This window comes from Wickerhamomyces anomalus (genome assembly GCF_001661255.1).
Source record: "Wickerhamomyces anomalus NRRL Y-366-8 unplaced genomic scaffold WICANscaffold_8, whole genome shotgun sequence".
Taxonomy (NCBI): Eukaryota; Fungi; Ascomycota; class Saccharomycetes; order Phaffomycetales; family Wickerhamomycetaceae; genus Hansenula; species Hansenula anomala.
The window spans coordinates 388905-413965 of NW_017567117.1; the positions used below are offsets into that span (position 1 = coordinate 388905).

Genomic DNA, 25061 nt, shown 5'->3' on the forward strand with positions numbered 1-25061 from the left:
ATACTATATAAACCAGACTTTGTAGTTTTGTGTTAAATCTTTCATTTTTTTTTGAAATCTATATCATTGTCTCTATCGTTTATTTAATATCACTAGTTTCAACGTGATTCAAGCTGTCGTAGGCTTCCGAAACATGTCTGAAAAGTTAGAACGCGGTCGACCAACGCCAGTTTCTCCCATTAATCTTCGAGTCACCAGAAAATTAGAGACGTCTTTAAGGACTTGTTCTTTCATATGGATGCCTTCGATAACCTCGATTAACCTGATAACTAATTGTACATCTTGAACCTTTCAGAGTCTTGTGCTGATAAAGTTTGTTTAGATTTCAATTGTTAGCCTGTAGTTGACGTTAACGGCCTACTTGTCGTTTTGAAATGCCGTTAACTTTTTTTTTCCACAAAGCATCGCTTCGATGAGTTTGTGCATACGTGAGTCGGAGAAGTCTAAATGAAGTTATAAAAAGACAAGCTTATCCTTTTTCAATCCCTTGACTCATTCAGATCCTTCGTACACTTCTCCATCCACTGGCGCGTAACTAGAACAGTACATTCTACACCTATTTGATTAAACCGCCATGACTAAAAACAGTGACTTGGTCTTAGAACTCATAAGTGATCCAGAACTTATCAGATTCACACATTTGGAAAATTCAGAAGCATGGAGATCTAAATTGACAAAAGAGCAATACGCTGATAGAGAGTGGACAATTGGTTGTCAATCCAGCCTTGGTAAAAGAAAAGAATCTCAAAATTTGGGGGTGTTTCATTATGTTTTAAGAGATTTGTCAATAAAGGCAGAGAACAATCATGATAACATTGTTGCATCCTGTGAGACTATGAATAGAATTGCTTGGAGAATTGATGGGAAAGAAGGAGAATTAACAGAGGTTATATGTGCCTGTATTGGTGGAGTCTTCACTTTACCAAACCACAGAAAGAAAGGTTATGCCGCCGAGATGATTAATAGATTGAATGATGCATTAGATAGACAATTGGGATCAAAATCATTTACATTTTTATACAGTGAAGTTGGTGAATACTATTCAAAGTTCGGCTATGACAGTTTTGAAGTTCCTACTCATAGTATTCCTACTGAAAACGTTTCTTCAACAAAAGTTCCAAAAGCTCATTACCATTTTTTGAAATATGATGATTATCAAAAACTTGTTGAATCTCAATACTCGCATGTTAAACAGGATTTGATACAAAATGCCTGTGATACTGATAAAACACTGGTTACACTTGCCCCAGATATTGATATCTTTAGTTGGTTTCACGATAGAGACATCTTTATTTCGAAAATTTTGAGACCGGAAATTCAATTGAAACATTTTGGTGCAGTTTTGAATCAGACAAACGACCATATTATTTGGTTACATGATTGGAACGAAGAAAAGTTGGTTATCGTTAGAATATACAATGAAAATGAACATGATCTTGAGGCATTCAAAAAATTGATCAACATTGCTCTTGAAGAGGCCCAATTATACAATTTTAAAGAAATTACTCTTTGGGACTCTTCCCTAGGTGGGGAAAAACATCATGATGAAGCTTTTGAATATATTAGAGGGTTGAAAGGTGTAAAGACTTTACAACCAAACTCATCGGTGTCAGCCATCAGACTACACAACAAGACCCAAAAAGGTGATTACTTATGGTTAAATAATGATAAATGGTGTTGGTTCTAATTAACAGATAACAATCTGTCATTGGAGCCCAGAATCATATTGCTGCACTTCACTAAATAATTGAAATATCAGGTACTTCAAAATATAAATGAACCAACCTTCAGCAAAATGGATGCTTCAATTTATGAAACTGGTGTAGCATTCAATTTTACCATCAATATTTCCTGTTCATTGCCTAATTTAAAACTGGTGCTACTACATATTAGTACATGCTAAATTACATACATATCTCTAGCCGATTTGTTATCGTTTTCCCCAAGCCTCCATCAATGACCTTATCACAACGTTTATTTTGAATCTTCAAGGGTTTAACGTACGCCATCCAAGTATCAAAACTCAAAGTGTACCAGAGGCTCAGCACGTACCTGCTTAGTACGAAGTTCGAATACATACAATCATCTTTTTGTGTCACATTTGTTTCAAGCCTCACTACTAAAAGTAGCTTTTGTTTTAGGCGCAGTGCTAGGCTGAGATCCGGTTAGGAACCCGGAAATCGTTCTTTTTTTAGACGCGTCAGAGATCAAAACAACGAGAATTTGATGTTCCTATATAAAACAAGTTGGTGAACCTTTTGCCAAAGCCATTAGAAGACCCTTAGCTGTTGGTGCTCTCGTTTGGTGCAAACTTGGATTCAGAGAATGAGCTACAACCACAACAATAATAACCAAAACAGGTATGAACAGACGAATGGTTCATATGGGTACCATAACGATCAATATTATAATGATGAACCTCAAAACCAGCATACCGACCCTTTCACAGTGACATCCTATTATGATGATGATTCAAGAGAGAGACTTCAGACAGTTCCACCTTCCCATATAAGGCCCCAATCAACATCACCTCATAGAAGAAGCACTACCCAAACTTATGATCCAAGTACTGGTTACAATAACCCAGAGACAGAGTACACAGGTGCATACCATTCAGACGATAGATATCAACATTATGATAGTCTCCGCAATAACCATTATCAAACGGAAGCCAACCAACCAGCTCAATTTGGTCAATATTCTCCATTAGAAACAGGAGCTCCACAGATCCCTAATATAACTGTGGATTATCCACAAAATAGTCATCGTTATGATGATCAATTCTACAACAATGAAACCGTCTCAGCTGCTTCTTTCAACGCATTTCCAACTGCTGGTAATGAAATACCACTACCACCTACTCAGGACACTCGTTATTATGGTTCTGGTGGATCTATGTCTGAATTGCCTTTGAATGGGCCATATAGTAATGGCATTGAATTACAAGATAGTTTTAACAATAATGAAGAGATGAATGTTGGATTTGATCACCAAATATCGGGTGATAACTATGAGTTGAACACTTTCCAAAAAGAGTTTAATGATGAAGATTATTCATTTGGTGATGAAAGTGAAGCTGAAGATTATGAAATTCCTCCAGATTCTCAAAGAAGAAAAATCGAAGTTGGTCTATTGAATGGTAATTTGATCTTAGATTGTCCTGTGCCTGATAGGATTTTGGATAGGTATGATGGGAAAATAATGGATGATTCAAGAGAGTTTAAATTTATGAGATATCAAGCTGCAACTTGTGATCCGAGAGATTTTTCAAATGATAATTTCAGTTTAAGACAACGTTATTACAAAAGACCAAGAGAAATTGAAATTATGGTTGTTGTGACACTTTATAATGAATCTGATGTATTATTGGCTAGAACTTTGAAAGGTGTTTTCGATAATATTAAACATCTTGAAGGAAGAAATAGATCACACACTTGGGGTCAAGATTCTTGGAAAAAAGTTGTTGTGTGTATTGTGGCTGATGGTCGTTCCAAGATTAATGAAAGAGCACAGGCTTTATTAGCAGGTCTTGGTGTCTATCAAGAAGGTTTTGCAAGAAATGCAGTTAATGATAAAAAAGTTGTTAGTCATATCTATGAATATAGTTCCATGATTGGTGTTTCCTCTGTGGAGAAAGATACAGTGAAGCTAACAACTGGAGCAGTGCCAGTACAATTGTTATTCTGCTTGAAGGAAGAGAATAAGAAAAAAATCAATTCTCATAGATGGGCTCTTGAGGCATTTGGTAAAGTTTTAAACCCAAATGTTGTTGTTTTGTTAGATGCTGGTACCCAACCTTCAAAAGATTCAATTTATCATTTATGGAAAGAATTTGATAAAGATCCAGCAGTTGCAGGAACTTGTGGTGAAATTAAGGCTATGTTGGGATCCAAATATGAAAAATTAATCAACCCATTAGTTGCTGCTCAAAATTTTGAATATAAAATGTCCAACATATTGGATAAACCCATGGAGTCTTCTTTTGGGTTTATTTCAGTCTTACCTGGTGCATTCTCTGCTTATCGTTACACTGCATTACTAAATCAACCAGATGGTGATGGTCCATTAGCTAAATATTTTGAAGGTGAGACATTACATGATAAACAAGCTGGTGTTTTCAAAGCAAACATGTATCTTGCTGAAGATCGTATCTTATGTTTTGAATTAGTTGCAAAGAAAAATTGTTCTTGGATCTTGAGATATTGCAGAAGTGCATCTGCAGAAACTGATGTTCCTGAAGAAGTTCATGATTTTGTTTCTCAAAGAAGACGTTGGTTAAACGGGTCTTTCTTCGCTGCTATCTATTCAATTGTTCATTTTCACAAACTTATGTCAAGTTCCCATTCTTTTGGAAGAAAAACTGCTTTGATCATTGAGTTTTTTTATCAATTTCTTTCTCTGTTGATTTCGTGGTTCTCTTTAGCATCTTTTTTTTTGGTTTTCAGAATTTTGACAACTTCACTTGGTGATCTTTATGAACCATGCAAATATCTATCGGTTGTGTTTTTATGGCTATATTTGTTGTCTGTTGTCACAACTTTTGTCTTATCATTTGGTAACACACCGAGGGGTACACCAAAGTTCTATTTGATTATTATTATTTTCTTTGCTGTACTTATGGCTTATATGATCGCTGCTGCAATTATCATGTCTGTTAATGCTATAAAAGAGGTTGTTTCTGGTGGAAAAATAACGGCAAAAGTGGTGTTTGAGAATAGAACTTTTAGAGATTTAATTATCTCAAGTTTATCGACTTATGCATTATATTTTGTTGGTTCAATCTTACATTTAAAACCAATGCATATGATCACGTCTTTTGTTCAATATTTGTTGTTGAGTCCTTCATATGTGAACGTGTTGAACATTTATGCTTTCTGTAACTTACATGATATAAGTTGGGGTACAAAAGGTGCTACAGCTGAGAGCTTAGGTGATGCTAAGATTACTGAGGATGGTAAAGTTGAATTCATTGATGCACCAATAACCACTGATGAGATTAATAATTTGTATGAAAGACAGATGGACATTTTGGCACATGTCGCAAAGCCAAAACCTGCCGTTACAGAAGAATCTTTGAGACGGGAAGAACAGCAACGCAAAGAGAAAGAGGAAGAGAAAAAGAAGGATTATTATGCATTCATTAGGTCAATGGTCGTTTTAACATGGATTACTACTAATTTTGTCATCATTGCATTAGTGTTAGAAACTGGGGGTGTGAATCAACTTTCTAGTTCCTCAACAACAGATGCAAATGATGCTATAAGTAATAGATCAGAAATATTCCTAACGGTGATATTATGGATTGTGGCATTCATGGCAGCATTTAGGCTGCTAGGAACCATCTATTATTTGATAAATAGACTAATTAAATAGACACTGATGTACTAATTATACGATCATTGTACCATGTCTACATGATTTTGAAGAACCAATTCGCGAAGATTCGCGAAGCTAATAATTTGTCGACTTATCTGAGGGATATACTCATACAATCATCAATGCGTAGCTGTCAGATCAACGCTATAGAACTGATAGACTAGACCACAATGAAGGTTGTGATACAAAAAGTGAAATCGGCATCTGTTACAGTGGACACAAAAGTCGTTTCATCGTAAGTTTTATTTGTGATGTTCTCAGTGAATTCAGTCTAACAATTGTCAACCAGCATTCAGAAGGGATTGATGCTTCTAGTTGGTATATCGACCGAGGATACTGAACAGGAGGTTGAAAAATTATCATCCAAGATATTGAAGCTTAGACTTTTCGAAGATGAGAGTGGTACAATGTGGAAAAAGCCTATCACTGAAATTAATGGACAGATACTCTCTGGTATGTGACGGGTCTCAGCATTTAATGAATCAAACAGCTAACAATTTTAAGTTTCACAATTCACCTTAATGGCGAGAACTAAGAAAGGTTCAAAACCAGATTTCCACTTGGCTGCTAAAGGTAGGTAAATTTGAACTTACCCAAACATTAACAGAACTAACAGTATATGATATTAGGTGCTGATGCTAAGGTGCTTTATGAATCATTCTTGTCCAAACTGAAAGCGAACATAGGTCATGAAAATGTTCAAGATGGAGTCTTTGGTGCCATGATGGATGTTGCCTTGGTGAATGATGGGCCAGTAACCATAACTATAGATAGCACTGATTAACTAATGAATTGGCTACTAGAGGTAATAAATTATTTGATTTCAAATAGAACTTAATGCTGAAAAACATCCCATAATTTTCTTAATTATTTACTCATTGTCATAGTTGCCAACTAGCGGGTTTGAATTGTACAAACGCATTGACAATATTATAAACTTCGTAACTTTCATGTGTACAACACCTCAAGAAAAATTGAAGTTCTCGAGAACCTGGAGGACTGAGACAGCTGCTAAACAATATTAGCTTGCCAACTTTTTGAAAGTCGAATTGCTTCAACTTTACTGTTACTTTGCAACTTTGCACAAATACAAATATTTTTCGGTCACTATGGTACGCAGACTTTCGACTTTATCTTTACAATTTGAGTCTTGACTTTTCGCACTTATCCTCCCCTGAGCGAATGGTTTTTCATTGTTTCTATTTTCGCCTGAGGGCTCTCAAAGCGAGTAAGCCCTTGCTTCTTGCTCATCTCAGATCTGAACAGATTGAGTTGAGGCGATTGTTTCTTTTTATGCGCTGAAGCTTTTGAACTTCTGCAAAGCGACTATTGTTTAATCCGAAAAGGTACCATGATCGAACTTTGTATTTCCGAAAATGTGAAAAACGAAAGCACATCAGCTATTGAAGAACCGAAAACGAACCTTCGAAAAATCTTTGGAAAACCTTCAAAATCCGTTTATTCATCAACAGTTCAAGAGTCGAATGTAGGCCTAACCTCAAAAAGTCTTCACAATGGTATTGGTGTGAAAAAAAATTGAGCTCAACTTGTTCATCACTTACCATCCAATGCTCTGAAGTCAAAGCTACATTAATATATCGAAATGATTATAAAGGTACTGATATGGTTTATCATATCTATCATTGGATTATCCCAAGCTCAAGCTACCACCAATACTGCCAAAATAACAAGCACTATTGGGGATCTTACTTATATTAGTGCCGGTAATCAAATTTTCAACTATTCTTCAACAGTTACTAGCAATGGTACTGTTTATACCTATGCTGCTCACACTGAGATATTTGAATATGGTACTTGTGCAAGTTGTTTGACTTCATATTATCCAACAAGTTCCAGTGATACTATTACACCAATGGATACCATTACATCAACCACAACACAAGGGCAACCAACAAACACTATTGGAGATCTCACCTATATTAGTGCCGGTAATCAAATTTTCAACTATTCTTCAACAATTACTAGCAATGGTACTGTTTATACCTATGCTGCTCACACTGAGATATTTGAATATGGTACTTGTGCAAGTTGTTTGACTTCATATTATCCAACAAGTTCCAGTGATACTATTACACCAATGGATACAACATCAACCACAACACAAGGGCAACCAACCAACACCATTGGAGATCTCACCTATATCAGCGCTGGGAACCACATTTTCAACTATTCTTTAACAGTGACTAGTGATGGCACAGTTTATACATATGCCGGTCACACTGAAATATTTGAATTTGCTACATGTGCCAGTTGTATAACTTCATATTACCCAACAAGTTCAATAAATTCCTCAGGAGCTAGTTCCAGCTCGAATCCAACACATCCAGACTTTGAGCCATCGAGTACATCAAGTATTCCTTCTGAAACACCGTCCCATGATTCATCATCAAGCTCAATGATAAATACAGAAAACTCCTCGTCTGGTTCATTATTCAGCACCATAAGTGACCATACACCCACGGATTGTTTAAGTTCAAGTGAAACAACCGTATCTAGCAGTCATTTGGCCTCAAACTCATTGCAGGAAACTTCTTCAAGTTTTGTTAGCTCAAAAAGCTTTTCGTCTGGTGACATTGGTTCCAGTAATTTCATATCATCTGAATCGAGTAAAGTTTCATCAACTTCCTCACTGGCGAGATCAAGTTTGGTTTCATCATACGAATCAACATCACCATTAAGCTCCTCAACTATTGTTAGTCCATCTTGCTCAAGTTTCATCTCATCAACCGAAACAGATTCAATATCAACACCGAGTGCTAGTTCATATTCTGAAGCAAGCTCGTCACCAAGTGTGAGTTCAAGCTCATTACAATCAAATCCTTCATCTAGCGTGATTCCACCCGGTACTGATTCTTCAGCTAGTGGTAGCTCATCATTCGGCCCAACTTTAGCACAAAGCTCTTCATTAGTTGTGAATTCATCTTCGGAGTCAAGTTTCATTCCTAGTGTGGTTTCGACTAGTAGTTCATTGTCATCTGGTTCATCGTCACCAAGCTCTTCTTCATCTGGAACTTTATCCGGTGTTGAGTCTTCTGAAGCAAGCTCTTCAACAACAAGCATTTCTTCAAGTGTGGTTCTTTCAAGCTCTTTAGAGCAGAGTTCTTTCCTAAATACGAAATCATCATCATCAAGTTTAGAGAAAAGTACACCAGCTGTTTTTTCATCCTCAAAATCAATTTTAGTGTCAACAAGCTCCTCGGCTTTTGAATCAAGTTCTGCTTCATCGTTGGTCTCATCATCGAGCGTTGCTTCTTTATCAAGTTTACTGCCAATAAGCTCTTCATCAAGTGTGATTTCGTACACCGCTGATTCTTCATCTAGTGTGCTATCATCAATTCAAACAAGTTATTTGACAGCAGGTTCTTCATCATTGATAGCGTCTTTGTCCAGTGACATTTCATATTCTGGTTCAAATTCATTACAACCAAGTTCTCAAGATAGTGTCACTTCTTCTATCCAAGGTTCTTTAGCAAGTTTCTCATCGAGTATGAGTTCGTTCCCTGATTCAGGTCCATTAAAATCAAGTGCTTCTTCGAGCATGGACGTGTCTAGTGCTCTTTCTTCCTCGAATGTGCTCTCCACTTTTGAAACAGATTCTTCAGCAACGAGTTCTTCGTCAATATGGCTATCATTACCATCTGAATCAAGTTCATTGCCATCATATTCTTCCGCAGATATGTCTTCATCATTTAAGTCCGGTTCTTCTTTACCAGGAGCTATCTCATCACCAGGTTCAAGCTCAAGTAAACAAAGCTTTTTATCCAGTGATACTGTTGGTAGTTCATCCTCAAATGTGATTCCATCTTTTGTATCAACTTATTCAGCAACAGGTGTTTCATCAAGCATTATCATGTCTAGTTTTGTTTCTCCATCAAGCGACAGCTCACCATCTCAGTCAAGTGTTTACGCACCAACATCTTTCACAACTAGTGGTATTTCTTCTAGTTTTGCTTCATCATTTGAGTCAAGCTCATTACCAACAAGCTCTTCTATTCCTGGTTCTGAGTCTAGTTTTGAGTCATGTTCATTACCAGCAAGTTCTTCTATTTCTAGTTTAGCTTCATCATCTGAGTCAAGTTCATTACCATCAAGTTCTTCTGCTTCTAGTTTAGCTTCATCATTTGAGTCAAGTTCATTACCAACAAGCTATTCTGCTTCTCGTTTAGCTTCATCATTTGAGTCAAGTTCAGTATCATCAAGTTCTTCTATTTCTAGTTTTGAGTCTAGTTTTGAGTCAAGTTCATTACCAGCAAGTTCTGTTGCTTCTAGTTTTGCTTCATCATCTGAGTCAAGTTCAGTACCATCAGGTTCTTCTATTTCTAGTTTTGAGTCAAGCTCATTACTAGCAAGTTCTTCATCGGATGATATTTCTTCTAGTCTTGCTTCATTATCTGAGTCAAGTTCATTATCAGCAAGCTCTTCTCCTTCTAGTTTTGCTTCACCATTTGAGTCAGGTTCATTATCATCAAGTTATTCATCTACTGGGATCTCTTACTTCACATCAACTTCACTACCACCATATAACAATGTTTCATCAGCTGGATCGGAATCTGCCCCATACAGTACTTCATCATCTTCTGGTTTAGTTTCTTTGACTAGCAATGTCCCAATCATGACGAGCTCACAACAATTAAGCTCTGTTAACTCTGAAAGCACAGATATAGACAGCACTCTTTCTTCAGATGGTTATTCCAGTCAAAGTTCTGTTCTCTCAACTGCATCTTTGTCTTCAATGATTTCATTTATAGCAACTAGCATTGTCTCATCGGAACTTTCAACATCATCCACCAGTCAATCATTGAGTTCATTTTCATCATTCTCATCCAGTTCAAGTTCAACTCAATCATTCGTGACAACATTAGCTCCAGAACAAACCACATTTTGGTCGTTTGCATCATCCTCAAGTTACTTGGCTTCATCCTCACTATCAAGTTCGTCTGCTTTTCCTTCATCATCATCCTCGTCATTTATACCATCTTTGAGCACAACAGACCAATCATCATCTTTCAGTGTTTCAAGTTGGTTACAGCCATCTTCTCAAAGCACCACATCCGGTATCTCAGGTCCAAGCTTCGGGCAAGAAGAATCTTCAAGTATTTCTTCCAGCAAGGAAATGGACGTATCGTCGAGTCCTGGGTTGAGTTCTTCAGGTTTTTTGTCACAAAGTTCTAGTACTGAAGCCAGTCCAAGTAAGATCTCAAGTTACACTTCGGAATCTTTAGCAACACTTTCATCATCTTCAAATGTTTCTGGACCACAACAATCAACCGAAGATAGCTCACAAGATCATCTAACACAAACATCTGGGTTATCTGCATCAAGTGCTTCAAGTTGGAGCACACAAAGCTCAAGTTGGTTTGGATATTTGAACACTTCCTCATCTTATTCAACATTTGTTAGTGAGTCGTCATCTGGTGTTTCTTTCCATTCTTTTGAAAGCAATTCAGAAAATTCTTTTATTTACTTCACGTCAACATTGAGTTCTGATTCTATTGCTTCATATGCTTCAAGTCTTCCCCAGGAACCAGTTTCGACAGCTTCAAGTGTCTTATATCGATCTGTTTCAGGTCCAGAAAGTCCTTTATCCTTTTCAAGTGACTCAATTGTTTTTTCATCAAGCATGCAATTGACGTCTCAAGAACAATCAACAGCTTTATCTAGCAGTGAAATATCATCGTCAGTCCTACCACATTCTGAATTACCAAGCAGCACACTATCAAGTTCCCAGTCCTTGTTCTCAAGAACAACAACAGTTGATCCAACTGCAACCTTCATTTCATCAGAAGAGGATAAACCATCAGGATCATCATTACTGAAGACATCATCAATGTCCTTCACTTATTCATCTTTTAATTGGGGATCTTCTGTGAGTGATTTGTCATCTGGAATTGGATATGACAGCTTAACTTCTTCAAGTGAATCTAGTATTGGTACAAGTGCGCCAATGTTGAGCTCAGTGGTTGATAATGGTTCACATACATCTCAGATTTCAAGCACGTCAGATAGTGTTTCAATGGTATCTTCTGAAACAAGTCAAATGGAACTATCCAGTTCACAAGACTCGTCAAGGTCAGATCTTGTGTCAGCTAGCACATATAAATCATTATCATCTGGTGGTTTATCATCAGCTAGCACATATGCTTCATCATCATCTGTTGGTTTTTCATTGGAAAGTTCATCACAAAGTTCAAAATCTTTTGGCTCAAGCAGTTATTCCACATCCTTCAGCTTCTTCACTTCTAGCTTGTCATTTGATGAATCCTCAAGATCAAGCAGCAAATCAGCAACAAGCTCGAACGATCTTTCCTTGTCAACTCAGTCTACTCAAAGCTTCTCATCAACAAGTTCCTTGACATCATATCATACTATAGCACCTGGATCAACATTGACTAGCTTATCATCGGAATTAGCCTCACCATCAATTGTCACAGATTTATCTTCTTCCATTTCATCTACACAACATCCATCGTCTACTTTGTTGGCTTCATCAGATGCTTCAAGTGTTGTTTCAAGTGCATCTTCAACTTCAATGGAAGGTTCAAGTCAAACCTCATATTTCGAGCTGTCCACTGAAAGCTTTAGATCATCATTTTCGTTGTCAAGTTTGTTAAGCAGCTCAGTTGAATCAAATGGCCAGTTTTCGAGCTCCTCAATCGAATTCTTGAAAAGCAGCCAAACAAGTTCGTCTTCGGGTTCAAGCACAGTTAGCTCACAGGAATCATCCAGCACTAGCAAGAGCTTGAGTGAATCTATAGCGTTGGGGACGCCTTCTATTACAACTCCAGCTTCAGCTTCAGATGTTCAAGCAAGTTCATCATCGGAGAATTCAATAGAGTTAAGCTCATCATCATATGGTATTAGTTCATTGATACCCTCAGCAACTAGTACTTCAAGTGGATCATCATCACACATTGAAACACAACTGACAACTTCGACACTAAGCTTGGAATTTAGCTCGGCCGAATCAAGTTCATCTTACCAGACTTCTCTTGCTAGTTTCAATCCAACAAATACATCCCAGCAGACAAGTTCATTTTCATCCATTCTCAACTCTGAGTCAAATGAGTCATCAGAAAGTCAGTTCAGCTCATCAACACTTCATACAGTTTCTTCGTTGCCATCATCATATGTTATTGTTTCACCAGTCTCAAGTTTCATATCCAATGTGATATCAAGTTACACCAGCTCTATCAAAGCAAGCACCACAAGTCAACCAATTGATCAGGAGAGCTCTAGTGTTGTATCATCAAGTTTAGTGGTGACGGCCATCTCAAGTGTTATTCCTGGTGAGCAAGCGTCTTCAATCGATACCTTGGATTTGTCCAGCTCAGATGAAGAAAGTTCCAGTCTCACAACATCATTAATGGAAAGTTCATTAGCCTTTGGTACAGAGACATCCAATCCAATAACAAGCATGTTACCTCAATCCACAAGTTCTGCAGAATGGTCATCGGTGACTTTATCCTCTTCGATAGATACAATATCTGGTACACAGCAGCAGCCATACCCATCAATTTCAACACCAGCAACAGATTCATCATCCTCTTTTGCTTCAATCTCCATTGTTGATCCAGCTTCTAGTATTGTTGGAGAAAGCAGCTTGACAGTTTCTTTCACTGAAAGACCTAGCACAACATCCACTTTTAAGGAAGTTGTTAATTCGTCAAGCACTAGTGTTGTTTTAACAACATCAATTGATGATGCTTCAACTATTAGTACAGTGACTGATACATATAAATCAAGTTCAAGTCAAAGTTCAAATTTGGAAAGCATGAGTGTTTCTCATTCCTCAAAACTGTTAGATTCAACAAGTGATCATACCACAAGTTTTAGATCTTCTGGAAAATCAACTGTTTTGCATCCATCAAACTTGGTATCATCATTTATCTCAACATTGGAAGGCACTTCATCGACTAAGACACCATCTGAGACAGCTTTGACCCGTTCTGATCTTTCTTTAACTGAACATTCAACAGTTTCTAGCGTGAAGGATGATATTACAAGCTCAACAACAATTGACAGTGATACCTCTAGTGAAGAGCAACAGCAGACTAGTTTGGTTTCAAACACTGATTCCAAGACAGCTCCTACTGATACATCAAGTTTACCAGCTGGTTCCACGTTATCATCATCAACTGATCCTACTTCAAATTCATTCTCCACGGCTAATACGGTGACAACAAATCCAGAAAATACTGTTCAAACAACTTCAATTGATTTCAATGGTACTACTGACACATCAGAGGATGATACACCATCAATTGGTGAACCAACCTTGGTATCAACAGTGCAAACAACAACAACATTTGGTTCGGTCACAAATATTATACCAAACAGATCTGACGTTGTTTCATCAGGTGAAGCTCAAATTAATACGTTACCAACAGGTTCAGTCATTTCATCCGAGCTGAATGGTTCAACAGGCATACCATCAACAGCAAGCGGTTCAGAGCAGGATGGTTCTAGCACTTCGGAAAGTCAAACCGATTTAACAACGATGATATCAACGTCCTCATCGCCAAATTTAGGTAACAATGATTCTGTCACAAGTTCAACAGACTTGCTATCACCGACTCCAACACATACCAATGAAAGTGAAAAATCGGAGTCCACAACAGTATCAGAATCCACGGTAAGCAGTTTACCTCCAGCTGAACGAAGCAGTTCAAACCTAGATGATTGGACAAGCACAGATACCAACCCAATAATGTCAGTGGCTGTAGCTTCAACAAAAACTAATCCAGTGGATGAATCAACCTCTCAAGACTTCAACTCCAGCACAAATACCCCAACAATAACTAATATCCAATCTTCCAGTACTGGTACTATTAGAGATTCACAAAGTTCAAGTGAACACAACTGGATGAGTACTATTGTGATGGATGGTTCAACAACAGCTATTTATGGTTCTGGATCCTCAACAACAGCTGTTATTTCCTATTCTGAAGGTGAAGGTGTTACATTGTCCATTAACTTAAAAATGACAATCTTTTCTATTATTTTATTCTTTTTATGATTCTTTCATGATGTGTGCTTTTTAACACGTTTTGTTCATTTGACCATTCTTTTTCTCTTATCGTGTCAAGAATGAATTCTTTCATTCGGCCTTTCTATTCCATTGGTTCCAACGAATCATATTTTACAACAGATTTATTTTATTATATTGACGGTGCTTTTAATTTTTGTTTTATCAGAAGGTTTTGGTTTTAATTGTTTTCATGTAGTTGACAAATTCGCGTTTGTGTACATTACTTTCGAATTTCTAAGGTGAAGTCACATGACTGAACCGTTTGCCCTCGTATTTGATAATAATAAAGGTTGCTATGGAAACCTTTGGCAGATAACCTCTTCGTTTACCCGGGCTGAAATTTTTTTAAATTTTTTTTTTTCTTTTCTCATAGAGGTGAAAAATTTATAATTCATATAAGAGACATAATTGATACCTTTTCCTCAATTCTGGTTAATAAGTTATTCATCAAGTTATATATAATAAAAGGTAAAAATGGGTAAACCAACAAAGCAAGTCAAAGACAAAAAAGTCTCTAAGAAGACAACCTCCAAAGCTGATAAAGTTACAAAGCCAAAGTCTACTAAAGAATCAAAAAAAGATGCTAAAAAAGCTGAAGCTGCATTGAAAGAAGCTGAAAAGAAAAGACTTGCTGAAGAAGAAGCTAAAAAGAAAGCTGCTGAAGAAGAAGATTCAAGCTCATCATCAGATTCAGACTCAGACTCTGATTCCTCCTCCTCATCATCATCATCAGATTCAGACTCAAGCTCAGATTCCGATTCAGACTCAGATGAAGAAGTTAAAGATGCTGTTGAACCAAAGAAAGAAGAATCATCTTCATCTTCATCATCATCCGACTCATCAGATTCATCAGATTCAGATTCAGACTCTTCTGATGACGAAGAAGAAGAAAAAAAAGAAGAATCTAAGAAAGAAGAATCATCATCTTCAGATTCAGACTCATCATCATCCTCAGATTCTTCCGATGATGAAGAAGAAAAGAAAGAAGAAGCTAAAAAAGAATCATCAGATTCTTCAGATTCATCAGATTCAGACTCTTCAGACTCTTCAGATTCCGATTCAGACTCAGACTCTTCATCAGATGAAGAAGAAGAAAAGAAGGAAGTTGAAGAACCATCAAAGAAACGTAAGGTTGAAGAAGAAGCTACTCCAGTTAAAAAACAAAAAGTTGATGAAGAACCAGCTACTTTATTCGTTGGTAGATTGTCATGGAGTGTTGATGATGAATGGTTAAAACGTGAATTTGAACCATTAGGTGGTGTTTTAAGTGCCAGAGTTATTTTCGAAAGAGCTTCTGGTAAATCAAGAGGTTACGGTTACGTTGATTTCGAAAGCAAAAGTGCTGCTGAAAAAGCTTTGAAAGAATACCAAGGTCGTGAAATTGATGGTAGACCAATCAACTTGGATATGTCTACTGGTAAACAACATACCTCTAACAACAAAGCTGGTGACAGAGCTTCAAAATTCGGTGATACTCCATCAGCTCCATCTGATACTTTATTCTTGGGTAACTTGTCTTTCAATGCTAACAAAGATAACATTTTCAACACCTTTTCTGAATATGGTTCAGTTATTTCAGTTAGAATTCCAACTCATCCAGATACCGAACAACCAAAAGGTTTCGGTTATGTTCAATATTCTTCAATCGATGAAGCTAAAGCTGCTCATCAAGCTTTGAATGGTGAATACATTGAAGGTAGACCAGTTCGTTTAGATTACTCTGCTCCAAGAGATAACAGCAACAGATCATTTGGTGGTAACGATAGAAAATCATTTGGTGGTAATGATAGAAAATCTTTCGGTGGTAGAGAAAGAAAATCATTTACCCCAACTGGTTCCAACCGTGCTCCAGTTACTGCTGACTTCAAAGGTACCAAAAAAACTTTTGATTAGATTCAATTGATTAACTCATGAGTGTTTTGGATTGGTGTGTGATGTTGTACTTGCATATATAATGGAATTGGTTTGATTAAGGTTATACAAGTGATCGTAATTGACCACATTATAATTTAAACTGAAAAGTTGATTTGTATTTTTATTCTTTATATCATTAATATATTTTATTGTTTTCCTGTTGATCGAGCTGTTCAGATGTAATATACATTGTGTTTTATTATCAGATGTAGTTATAAGGGCCGGTGTTTTTCTTTAATAAATGCCGAAGTCGATGTGTATGTGCTGAGCTGGATAAATTCAAGAAGATTATTAAAGCTTATGACTATTCGTGCCGGATCATATTCGACATGTTGACATGTTGCAATTAATGGATACATATATGGGAGCAGATTGCAGTATAAGTCGACGTAAGTTATAGATGTCAGCTATGTAATATTTGACAATAATATAGCTGAGCAGTGAGCACTAGATCCAGATCAATGATGGTGAAATGGGTACTACTTCATATTTAAGTAAAAGTCTTCGAATTGCTTTACACATAGTTGGAATTGAAGCTTTACCGGCTTAGATATTGACTAATATCAGCTTATACTTTATTTGTCGTCTGAGCCTTGACAGGTCTGGACTCTGTACAACATACAATCATATTGTACTCGTGCCGGAAATTTATCTATAATATTGTAGGTTCCAGAACACTCCATAGTTTAGAATACAAGCTTCCAATACTATTCAACAACTAGATCTAATTCTGTCATATTTCGACCGTTCAGACGAGCCAAGTTCAAGTTTTATTGTTATGTATCGCTTGGATCTTGGAAATTGGAAGTTGGGTACATTCACCGTTTTGATGCCCAGCCTCCGTAAAAGCTCTTATCTCAGCACAAAGAGATCTCTAAAGACACAATAAAAGCTTGTGCGAACTGATTTGACTCAATACTTTCCTTTCACTCTCACCATTATCAAGCCATGGGTTCTTGCGAGATCCATCAGTTATTTGGTCCAACTTTGTCCTGTGAAGGAAATATTTTCTTCGTAACTTCATCCACTAAAAACCCCCAGGCAGCACGTCGATCGCCTATTCAAATATCAAGGCTCATCGCTGAACGTTGGACCTTGAATCGGCTAAAAAACACCAGTACTCTCTAGTTCAATTCAACAATTATCAAGACTCAATCAATGAAAGGTAACCCATTTGTGCCCAATTCTCTGCAGAAAAGAAGGTGTAGGTTGGTGTGGCTGCACTGGACTCTGGAGAGCGCCCACGGGCTCATCAATATCAGCCCACTCCCTAGCGTTTGGCAGGGCTCCGCCTAATGACCACCAGCCCAGCGGGCCTGGAACACGGTAGGGCGACCCCCTTTTTGGCGCTCGGTCGCGGAATTGCACTGTGCAGCCTAGAAATTAGGCGTTGCAAATTGAAACTGTTGTTGAAGTTTGGGGTTTTTATCTATACACTTGGAAAAGCTTGACTATCCAAAACGAACAAAGCTGTTAATAACCACTTTGCAAACTACTTATTATCGCTTACCTACCCTTGCTTCTACCATCTACTGCTGCTAACTGCTTCCATCCACTACAAAATACTCATCCCAATCCTGGCTTCAAATTCCATCATCTAGTGTGTTGTTGAAGGCAAGAAAAAGCACAACAAACACATCTCTTTAATAGTGATTATTATATAAGAGAAGGATCCAGAGATACTCATTCCAGGTGCTACTTCTACACAATCCATCTTTAAATACTGGCTTCTGAAGAGCACTCCGTACAAAATACACAAAAGAAAGAACAACAAAGTTGAACAAGAGAGAAGAAAAGGAGACGTTGTTGCTTCAAAATAAATACACCATGAGACGAGCGGTTCAAAGGTTCCTACCCTCAAGATCTCAAGTACAAGGTTCCACAAACTCGATTAGAAAATCTTTGAAGTTTGACAGTATAAATTTGATACAAGATTTTTACATAGATTTAGATGAACCACATAAGGTATTCAGACCTGGTGAATCTATAAAGGGAACTATTGTTTTGGACTTGAAGAAAAATATAGCAGATATCAATATAACAATGACCTTGATAGGGTTCATCAAGATTAAACAGACCAATAACACAACAACAGTGAGGAGTAAACCAAATTTGTTATTCCAGCACACCACAGTAATATATGGTGAAGATTCAAATAAAGAAAACTGTCAAGATCATCAAGAAACTGAAAGTGACTTGGATGATGAACAAACATTGTCGTTATCAGGTTTGAGTAAAGGTGAACATAGATTTCCATTTTCAATAAAGCTTCCCAGAAAGAATATTTATACATCCATCACTTTTGAAAAAGGTTCAATATCATATTCCCTTAGAGCATCAATAAACCATAATCAAGCCTCACCACTATCTTCCATAGCATCATCCCCAGCATCCTTACAATCACAATCACCAGGAAGTCTTATACCCAATCCTAAAAATTCCATTCAACACTGTGATAAAAATTTACAAATCATTGTGCCTATAAATGTTGCCAAAATACCCAAACCTAGCACAAAAGTTGCCATCCTGAAACCTTCAGATAAAAAATTGAAAAAAACAGTATCATCCACTTCAACAGTGAATTCAAATGTTACACAATTTACAGTAGCTAGTGATAATAGTATGGATTCAATGAATAATCAATCATCTCAAAACAATCAAGCTTTACAAAATGGAGCACCTCCAGAAGTTCGTTTATTTGTTGATATAACAGAATCGGGATTTTTGAGGGGTGAAATGATTCCTTTGAAAATTAAACTACATCACTATAAGCCAATTCAATCATCAAGTGGAATAATTGCAACACTTATCAGAATATGTCGGGTGGATAATGGCCCAGAGGCTCCAATTCAATCATTTAGAAAAGATTTGGCACAAACCATAGCACCCTTATATATTGATCCAGAAAGTCTAACTTCTGAAATATCTACTTCTTTGAAGGTTCCAGTTGATGCTTTCCCCACTATAGTTGGTTCAGACCTTGTCACATTCCAGTATTATATTGAAGTTTTGGCAAATATTTCAAGTAAAAACTTAATATCAAGTAATGGTTCAAGTCAAGGTTCAAAATCTTCTAAAAATAAGTTTTCACATTCATTAGTTTTCAATACTGAAACTCCACAGGAACGGGAAATGTTACGCTCTGAACAAGGTGTTTTGAATGTTGATAAGTTGAAAAGAATAAAGAATTTCTTGGGTTTAAATACTGAAATAATTGTGGGCACTGAAAGAAATCATAAAAGAGCTCAAATTGGAAAGAAAACAGTTGTTGGAAATGCATTATATGGAACTAATAATGTTAATGGACACAATGGTAATGGAAGTTCAAATATTTCAGGTGCTTCAAGTTGTAATGGTGATAGTCCTGTTCATTTTGAGTCTGATAATTCAATGCTTGAAACATTCTCTCAAACTTCAATCAGTCCTTTAAGTATAAATGGAAACACAACTAATAACAAGAATAACAACAGTGTTATTTCCACGGGTGAAGAAATATTCATTCCTCCAGAAGATCCAAACTTGTCAGAAAAAGAACGCTTGAGATTAAGAGAACAAGCATTATTACCTTCTGAGCCACCAATCTTGTCTGATGATTTTGCTCCTGCACCAAGTTATTCACAAGCTGCTGGAACAAGTGAAGAAATGAATATGGTCTTGCCAGTTCCTTCATCATCTTCAGCCACCACCACAGCTACAAATGCAACTGAAACCATCCTCAATACTAATGTCTCAGGAGATACCGATAAGGCTGAATTAGAAAGAAGAAGATTACAAGATTTAGAGAGTGATCCACCTGAATTTGACTATGTTCCTGAGTATGATCCCGCTGGCCAGGATACAATTATTGATCAAAATACAAATGGTGGTTGCTCAAGTGAACTAAAAACTTTAAGGGAGAGCTCTACATGATGTGGAGAATATTTATGCTGGTATATACTCTAATTTCTCAGATCAAATCAGTTGTTGTTTATTGCTACTTTTTACGCTAGTTATGTTTTTATATCAAAGTTTTGTTAAATGCCATGTGCGAATTTTTACATGGAATTTTGGGGTTTGTTTTATTGGAAGGCTAGTTTTGTGATATATGTATTTTTATGTTCTGGTAATATTAATGAGTTATAGTTATAGAATCTTGTAGGTTGTCAAAGCTTCATCTTAAGTGAGCTGCCATTTCTATAAGTGTATCATAAATCCGAGGACCTCGGAATTTGAGATTTAAAAAAAGTTTATAGCTTCAACTAGCTTCCATAAAAATATTAGAAACCTTCTATTCATAAGCAATTCACCAATATCATGAGTAATACTATAGATAGAAGAAGACTTTTAGGCCCTCCAAATGCTAAACCATTGATATTTGCCCCATTATCTGAGAAAGATCAACAAAAAACCCTAATTGACAAAACAAAAGAAGATGATATTGAAGCTCAAATTTCAAGAACATTCATAAAGACAGGATTAATAACAAATGCTAATGGATCATCATTCATAGAAGTTGATGGTAATATTATATCAGTCTCAGTTTATGGACCAAGACCAATTAGAGGTTCATTTGTTGAAAAGACCACATTAAGTGTTCATTTGGAAGATAGTACAGATTTGTTCAGTGATCTATTGAATAAGAAATTTTGCAACTATATTGAAAATAATTTCCTTAGTGTGATAAATTTGTCAAAGTATCCAAAATCTGGTATTGATATCTTTATAAATATAATATCGGTGCAAGATGCTGAAAAATTATATTTGAAAACATTAAGTTTGGTTTCTGATGCAACTACATTGGCTTTAGTAAATGCTGGTATTGAAATTATAGATCTTGTTGTCTCGGGGTTTGATTTGAATAATAATTCAGTGTTGAGTTTTATCAAAACTAATGAAATTGTGGGGTTATTGAGTGAATCTGAAGATTCCTTGGATAATTTATCAGAAGTTATAAGAAAAACTCAAAAGAAATCTGCCGTTGTGAAGAATGCATTGACTACATACCTAATAAGCAATAGTAAATAGATTGAATGTTGAGACTTATATACATGTCACCGGAACAAGATTCTTATTCTGTACTATTTAATTCATCAAGAATTTTTTTAGATCTTCTAATTCTATCTGCAATGTTTGAAACTGTTTTCAATTTCGAAACAACGTCTTTGGCAATATCAATACTTGTGGCATTTTTGACTAATTCACTAACCAACTTTGGTGAAATATGGTTGAAATTCAATGGTTCCTTGTCGGTAGCAACGTCTGTAGCTCTTTGAATCAATTCTAACAATGATGAGGTAAATTTTTGAGAATCTTCAACTTTTATTGTAGGAACAACAATCTCAAAAGGATGTGAAATTGATAAAACTTTGTGAGATGAATTTGCATGATATCTTAATTCATAAACACCTTTCTCGAAATTTAATAAATCACCTGAATACTCAACAATCCCAGTGACTGTATCTTTATCACATGTTACTTCATCTTTAATAACGCCAACAGGTCTATTGTAGCCTTCTTTACTGACACCAATCCATCTACCAGAGCTTGAGATTGATGTTTGTCTTCTAGAGCTACCTGTACTGATCACTTTGTAAAGACCAATCCAATCCTTCTTAGAATGGAATTTTGGTGCTGTCCATTTTGCTCTGATTGGTTTACCAACTTCCACTGTAGAGTCAATTTCAAGGTTCAGTAACTCAATAGAATATTCACTAGACAACTGGTTATGTTGGTGTAAAATTGGTTTGACATGTTTTCTATTGACAGTTTCAGATTGAGATCTCTTCTTCTTGATGTAACCATCAACTTTATTGAATGTCTTGTTGTAGAATGAATCAATTGTATTGTTGAATTTTTCAGGCATCATTTGTTTCAATGTTAATGAAACACCAGAAATGTTTTTGGAAACCTGTTGTTCTCCATAAACTTTGACCATATGAGGCTTCTCGACAAATGTAATGAAGATAGTGATGTGAGCAGTCCAAAGCATAGCTAAAACAAACACAAATGGTGAATAAGTAACCAAAGTTGCACCCCAGATACCACTAATACCTAATAATCTTTCAGGATCATTCAAATATCTATAAATACCAGAGTTTGTCAACTGTCTATTCGATAATTTGGGTAAGAAGAAATCACCATAGAACCAACCAAATTCACCAATGGATTCATAGATTGAATAACTAGTCCATACTTGTAATAAAACCATTAACCCACCAATAATGAACCTCAATAATAACCAATTACCAAGTTTATATTGACCATTAATTAGCTCACGAACAACAACACTGATTAAGGAACTATAAGAAAGGACCAATGATAAGTTGTACAAAACTTGCCAGTTCGAGTACGCGGCAACGTTATCTAAACCATACTTCAAGTACAATTTAGTCCATGATTTGTCAACACTTTGTTTGTGTAAGATCAAGGAGACACCAAATGATTGACCCAGTTTGATGATGACAGCAGCAGCAAAAAAAATTCTTGTCCATAATTCATTTTTAGGTTGAATCACAAATGGTGCAACAATTGTATAAATTACCAACAGCGCAGCCAAGTAATCAGATATTCTAATTGGGTTGAAATTGCTAAAGACAATCAATGGCTTGAGGTAAGATTCATTTGACTCGAATTCTTCACTGGCTTGGTTGTTGACAGTTTCTGATCCATAAATCTTTTCAATATGAGGATTTTCAACCCACGTTAAAAACACGAATTGCAAAGCATGAGCTGCTAATGAGACAATAAGAACAATATATGATTTGGTGATCAATGCAAAACCATAGTAACCAAGATAACCAATTGAATACATTGGATGTGGTGATAAGTTAAAAACACCATCGAAGATTAATTCATTTTCCTCTAGAAAGAAGAAATCACCCCAATACCAAGCATAATCTTTAACAACTCTATGAGCGTCCACTTTGACCCAAAAGTTGAATCCAATTAACAAAGAACCCAGAACAATTCTTGTGGTGTTCAAGAATGTTGATTGACTTAGAGTATTCCCTTGACCACAAGTATAAACCAAAAACATATAAGTTGTGAAATCTTGCATTAATATCAAGTCAACAAATTGCCTAAACAACAACCAAGTGTTGAATTCAATTGGGTAGCTTTCTGGTTTGTAAGTATTGCCCATTTTGGATTTGATCTCCAAATTAGCCAATTTTTGTAAAAGCGTCTTGTTTGATGACTTAAACAATGAGTGACGTTTAGCAAACTCAACTAAAGTGTTGTGATTTGATTGAAAGTACAAGATGACACCGATACCAAAGTTATAAGCCAGTCTCCAAAACGCATACAAGGCAATGAAGCCAACAATTCTATCACTTTTAGTCTCTAACCATCTATAGATCAAGAAATTTGAAGCGAGACACAAACAAATGAGTATTTCAGCATATGATTTCCTTAAAGTTGGATCAAATAGAGATCTAACCATATCATGAGTCTCTGGGACCTCAAAAGTAGTGCCATCCGGAGTTTTACCAACAGGTCTCTTATCTGATTTGTAATTCTTGGATTCTTTGAGATATTCAGCAGCTAAAGTTGGGTCAACAGACTCGCTAGGTTGATCAGTTATTGACCTGACTGTACTATTATCACTGTCCACGGTGGTTAGCTTGTGAGCTTCTGAAATACCACCAGAATGATCAGTCATATTAATTGCCATCTATAGTATCGTCTTTGTTCAAATATAGCGGGGGCGATGAACCAGAATTGATATGTCTGTTTGTAGATTGATTGAGTCTATAATACCGGTTGAAGATGGTTTCAACTCTACCAGTTAGCAGTTAATTGAGAATGGTCAAAGCTTCGAATTTGAACATTTTAACAATCCAGTAAACTGGTTGATTAATCTGCATGTGATTGTTGTGAACAATCGTGAACATGAATCGCGGAGGAGCTGCCAAGTTGGGAAGCAATCCGAAGCACGAAACAAGGGACATTCTAGGAACAGCTATAGGCGAAACATTAGATTATTATATTGAATATTCACAAGTGACAAATATTGGAATCTTGAGACTCTAGCTTCAAAAAAGGTATAGTTTTTATTGGAAACGCTCAAATGCAAAAGAAGAAAATTTGGTGTCATTTTCATCGTGTGAGCGTGCCCGAACCAAAAAATTAGAATGGTCCCTAGCAGGATCGAACTGCTGATCTTGGCGTTATTAGCACCACGCCTTAACCAACTGGGCCAAGGGACCTCCCTGTTTTTTTGAAAGTTTTGCTTATTTTACAGTCGAGTTGTGCGCCTCACGTGACCGAACAGTTTATTTGAAAATGAAAATAATAAAGAAACCAATTTAGGAGAAGAGCACAATGAAACAACCAGCTCCTCTTCAGATACAAATATGTCTTTATGAACTATCAATCAACTATTAGCATAAAGAGCTCAAATATTCAAAGAGCAATCATATCACCAAATACAAATTTCATTAATAACATTATAAGTACCGAATTCAGCAATAACAACTTTTTCCACTTGCACTCCATACAAGAAGCACAGCTCCAAAATGAAGCATGCTTCGAGGATATTAGATCACACTTATATCAAAACAATTGCACTATAACAGGATCATATAAATCCAAAGCAAAATCTATCATTTCAAATAACTTCAATCCATCAGAGACAGGAGTTATTTCAAGACAACTAGCAGCAGAATATCAAGCTCATTTAGATGACTTCACAATTAAATTACCTGCTCAATTTCAATCATACACTCATATTCATATAATCAAC

General features: G+C 36.4%; 8 protein-coding genes and 1 non-coding gene across 9 annotated transcripts; 7 read left to right on the plus strand and 2 right to left on the minus strand.

Moving 5' to 3' along the window:
* Positions 1–568: 568 nt before the first annotated feature.
* WICANDRAFT_36708 (uncharacterized protein) lies at positions 569–1687 on the plus strand (the record flags this gene model as incomplete). Its single annotated transcript, XM_019182460.1, has 1 exon — positions 569–1687. A coding segment is annotated over one exon (1119 nt), but the record flags the coding sequence as incomplete, so codon positions are not given.
* Positions 1688–2970: 1283 nt separating this feature from the next.
* CHS1 (chitin synthase I) lies at positions 2971–5373 on the plus strand (the record flags this gene model as incomplete). Its single annotated transcript, XM_019182478.1, has 2 exons — positions 2971–5058; positions 5110–5373. 2 exons carry the CDS (start codon positions 2971–2973, stop codon positions 5371–5373), a joined length of 2352 nt encoding a protein of 783 aa, XP_019036112.1.
* A 173-nt stretch (positions 5374–5546) lies between these two features.
* DTD1 (D-tyrosyl-tRNA(Tyr) deacylase) lies at positions 5547–6160 on the plus strand (the record flags this gene model as incomplete). Its single annotated transcript, XM_019185291.1, has 4 exons — positions 5547–5611; positions 5666–5829; positions 5881–5949; positions 6006–6160. 4 exons carry the CDS (start codon positions 5547–5549, stop codon positions 6158–6160), a joined length of 453 nt encoding a protein of 150 aa, XP_019036113.1.
* Positions 6161–12928: 6768 nt separating this feature from the next.
* On the plus strand, positions 12929–14534 carry WICANDRAFT_98149 (uncharacterized protein). The gene has a single exon (XM_019186635.1). The coding sequence runs from the start codon at positions 13169–13171 to the stop codon at positions 14411–14413; it is 1245 nt and encodes a 414-aa protein (XP_019036114.1). The 5' UTR covers positions 12929–13168; the 3' UTR covers positions 14414–14534.
* Positions 14535–15601: 1067 nt separating this feature from the next.
* NSR1 (Nsr1p) lies at positions 15602–16318 on the plus strand (the record flags this gene model as incomplete). The annotated part of the gene is made up of 1 exon (XM_019182482.1): positions 15602–16318. A coding segment is annotated over one exon (717 nt), but the record flags the coding sequence as incomplete, so codon positions are not given.
* Positions 16319–18166: 1848 nt separating this feature from the next.
* On the plus strand, positions 18167–19582 carry RIM8 (Rim8p; the record flags this gene model as incomplete). Its single annotated transcript, XM_019182487.1, has 1 exon — positions 18167–19582. A coding segment is annotated over one exon (1416 nt), but the record flags the coding sequence as incomplete, so codon positions are not given.
* A 1050-nt stretch (positions 19583–20632) lies between these two features.
* Positions 20633–21343, plus strand: MTR3 (exosome non-catalytic core subunit MTR3; the record flags this gene model as incomplete). Its single annotated transcript, XM_019183986.1, has 1 exon — positions 20633–21343. The coding sequence occupies one exon, from the start codon at positions 20633–20635 to the stop codon at positions 21341–21343; it is 711 nt and encodes a 236-aa protein (XP_019036117.1).
* Positions 21344–21623: 280 nt separating this feature from the next.
* Positions 21624–23849, minus strand: CHO2 (phosphatidylethanolamine N-methyltransferase; the record flags this gene model as incomplete). The annotated part of the gene is made up of 2 exons (XM_019180618.1): positions 21624–21778; positions 21839–23849. Coding segments are annotated over 2 exons (2166 nt in total), but the record flags the coding sequence as incomplete, so codon positions are not given.
* Positions 23850–24451: 602 nt separating this feature from the next.
* On the minus strand, positions 24452–24525 carry WICANDRAFT_t148. Its single transcript has one exon. It is a non-coding gene; the product is annotated as a tRNA-Ile (tRNA).
* Positions 24526–25061: the final 536 nt, after the last annotated feature.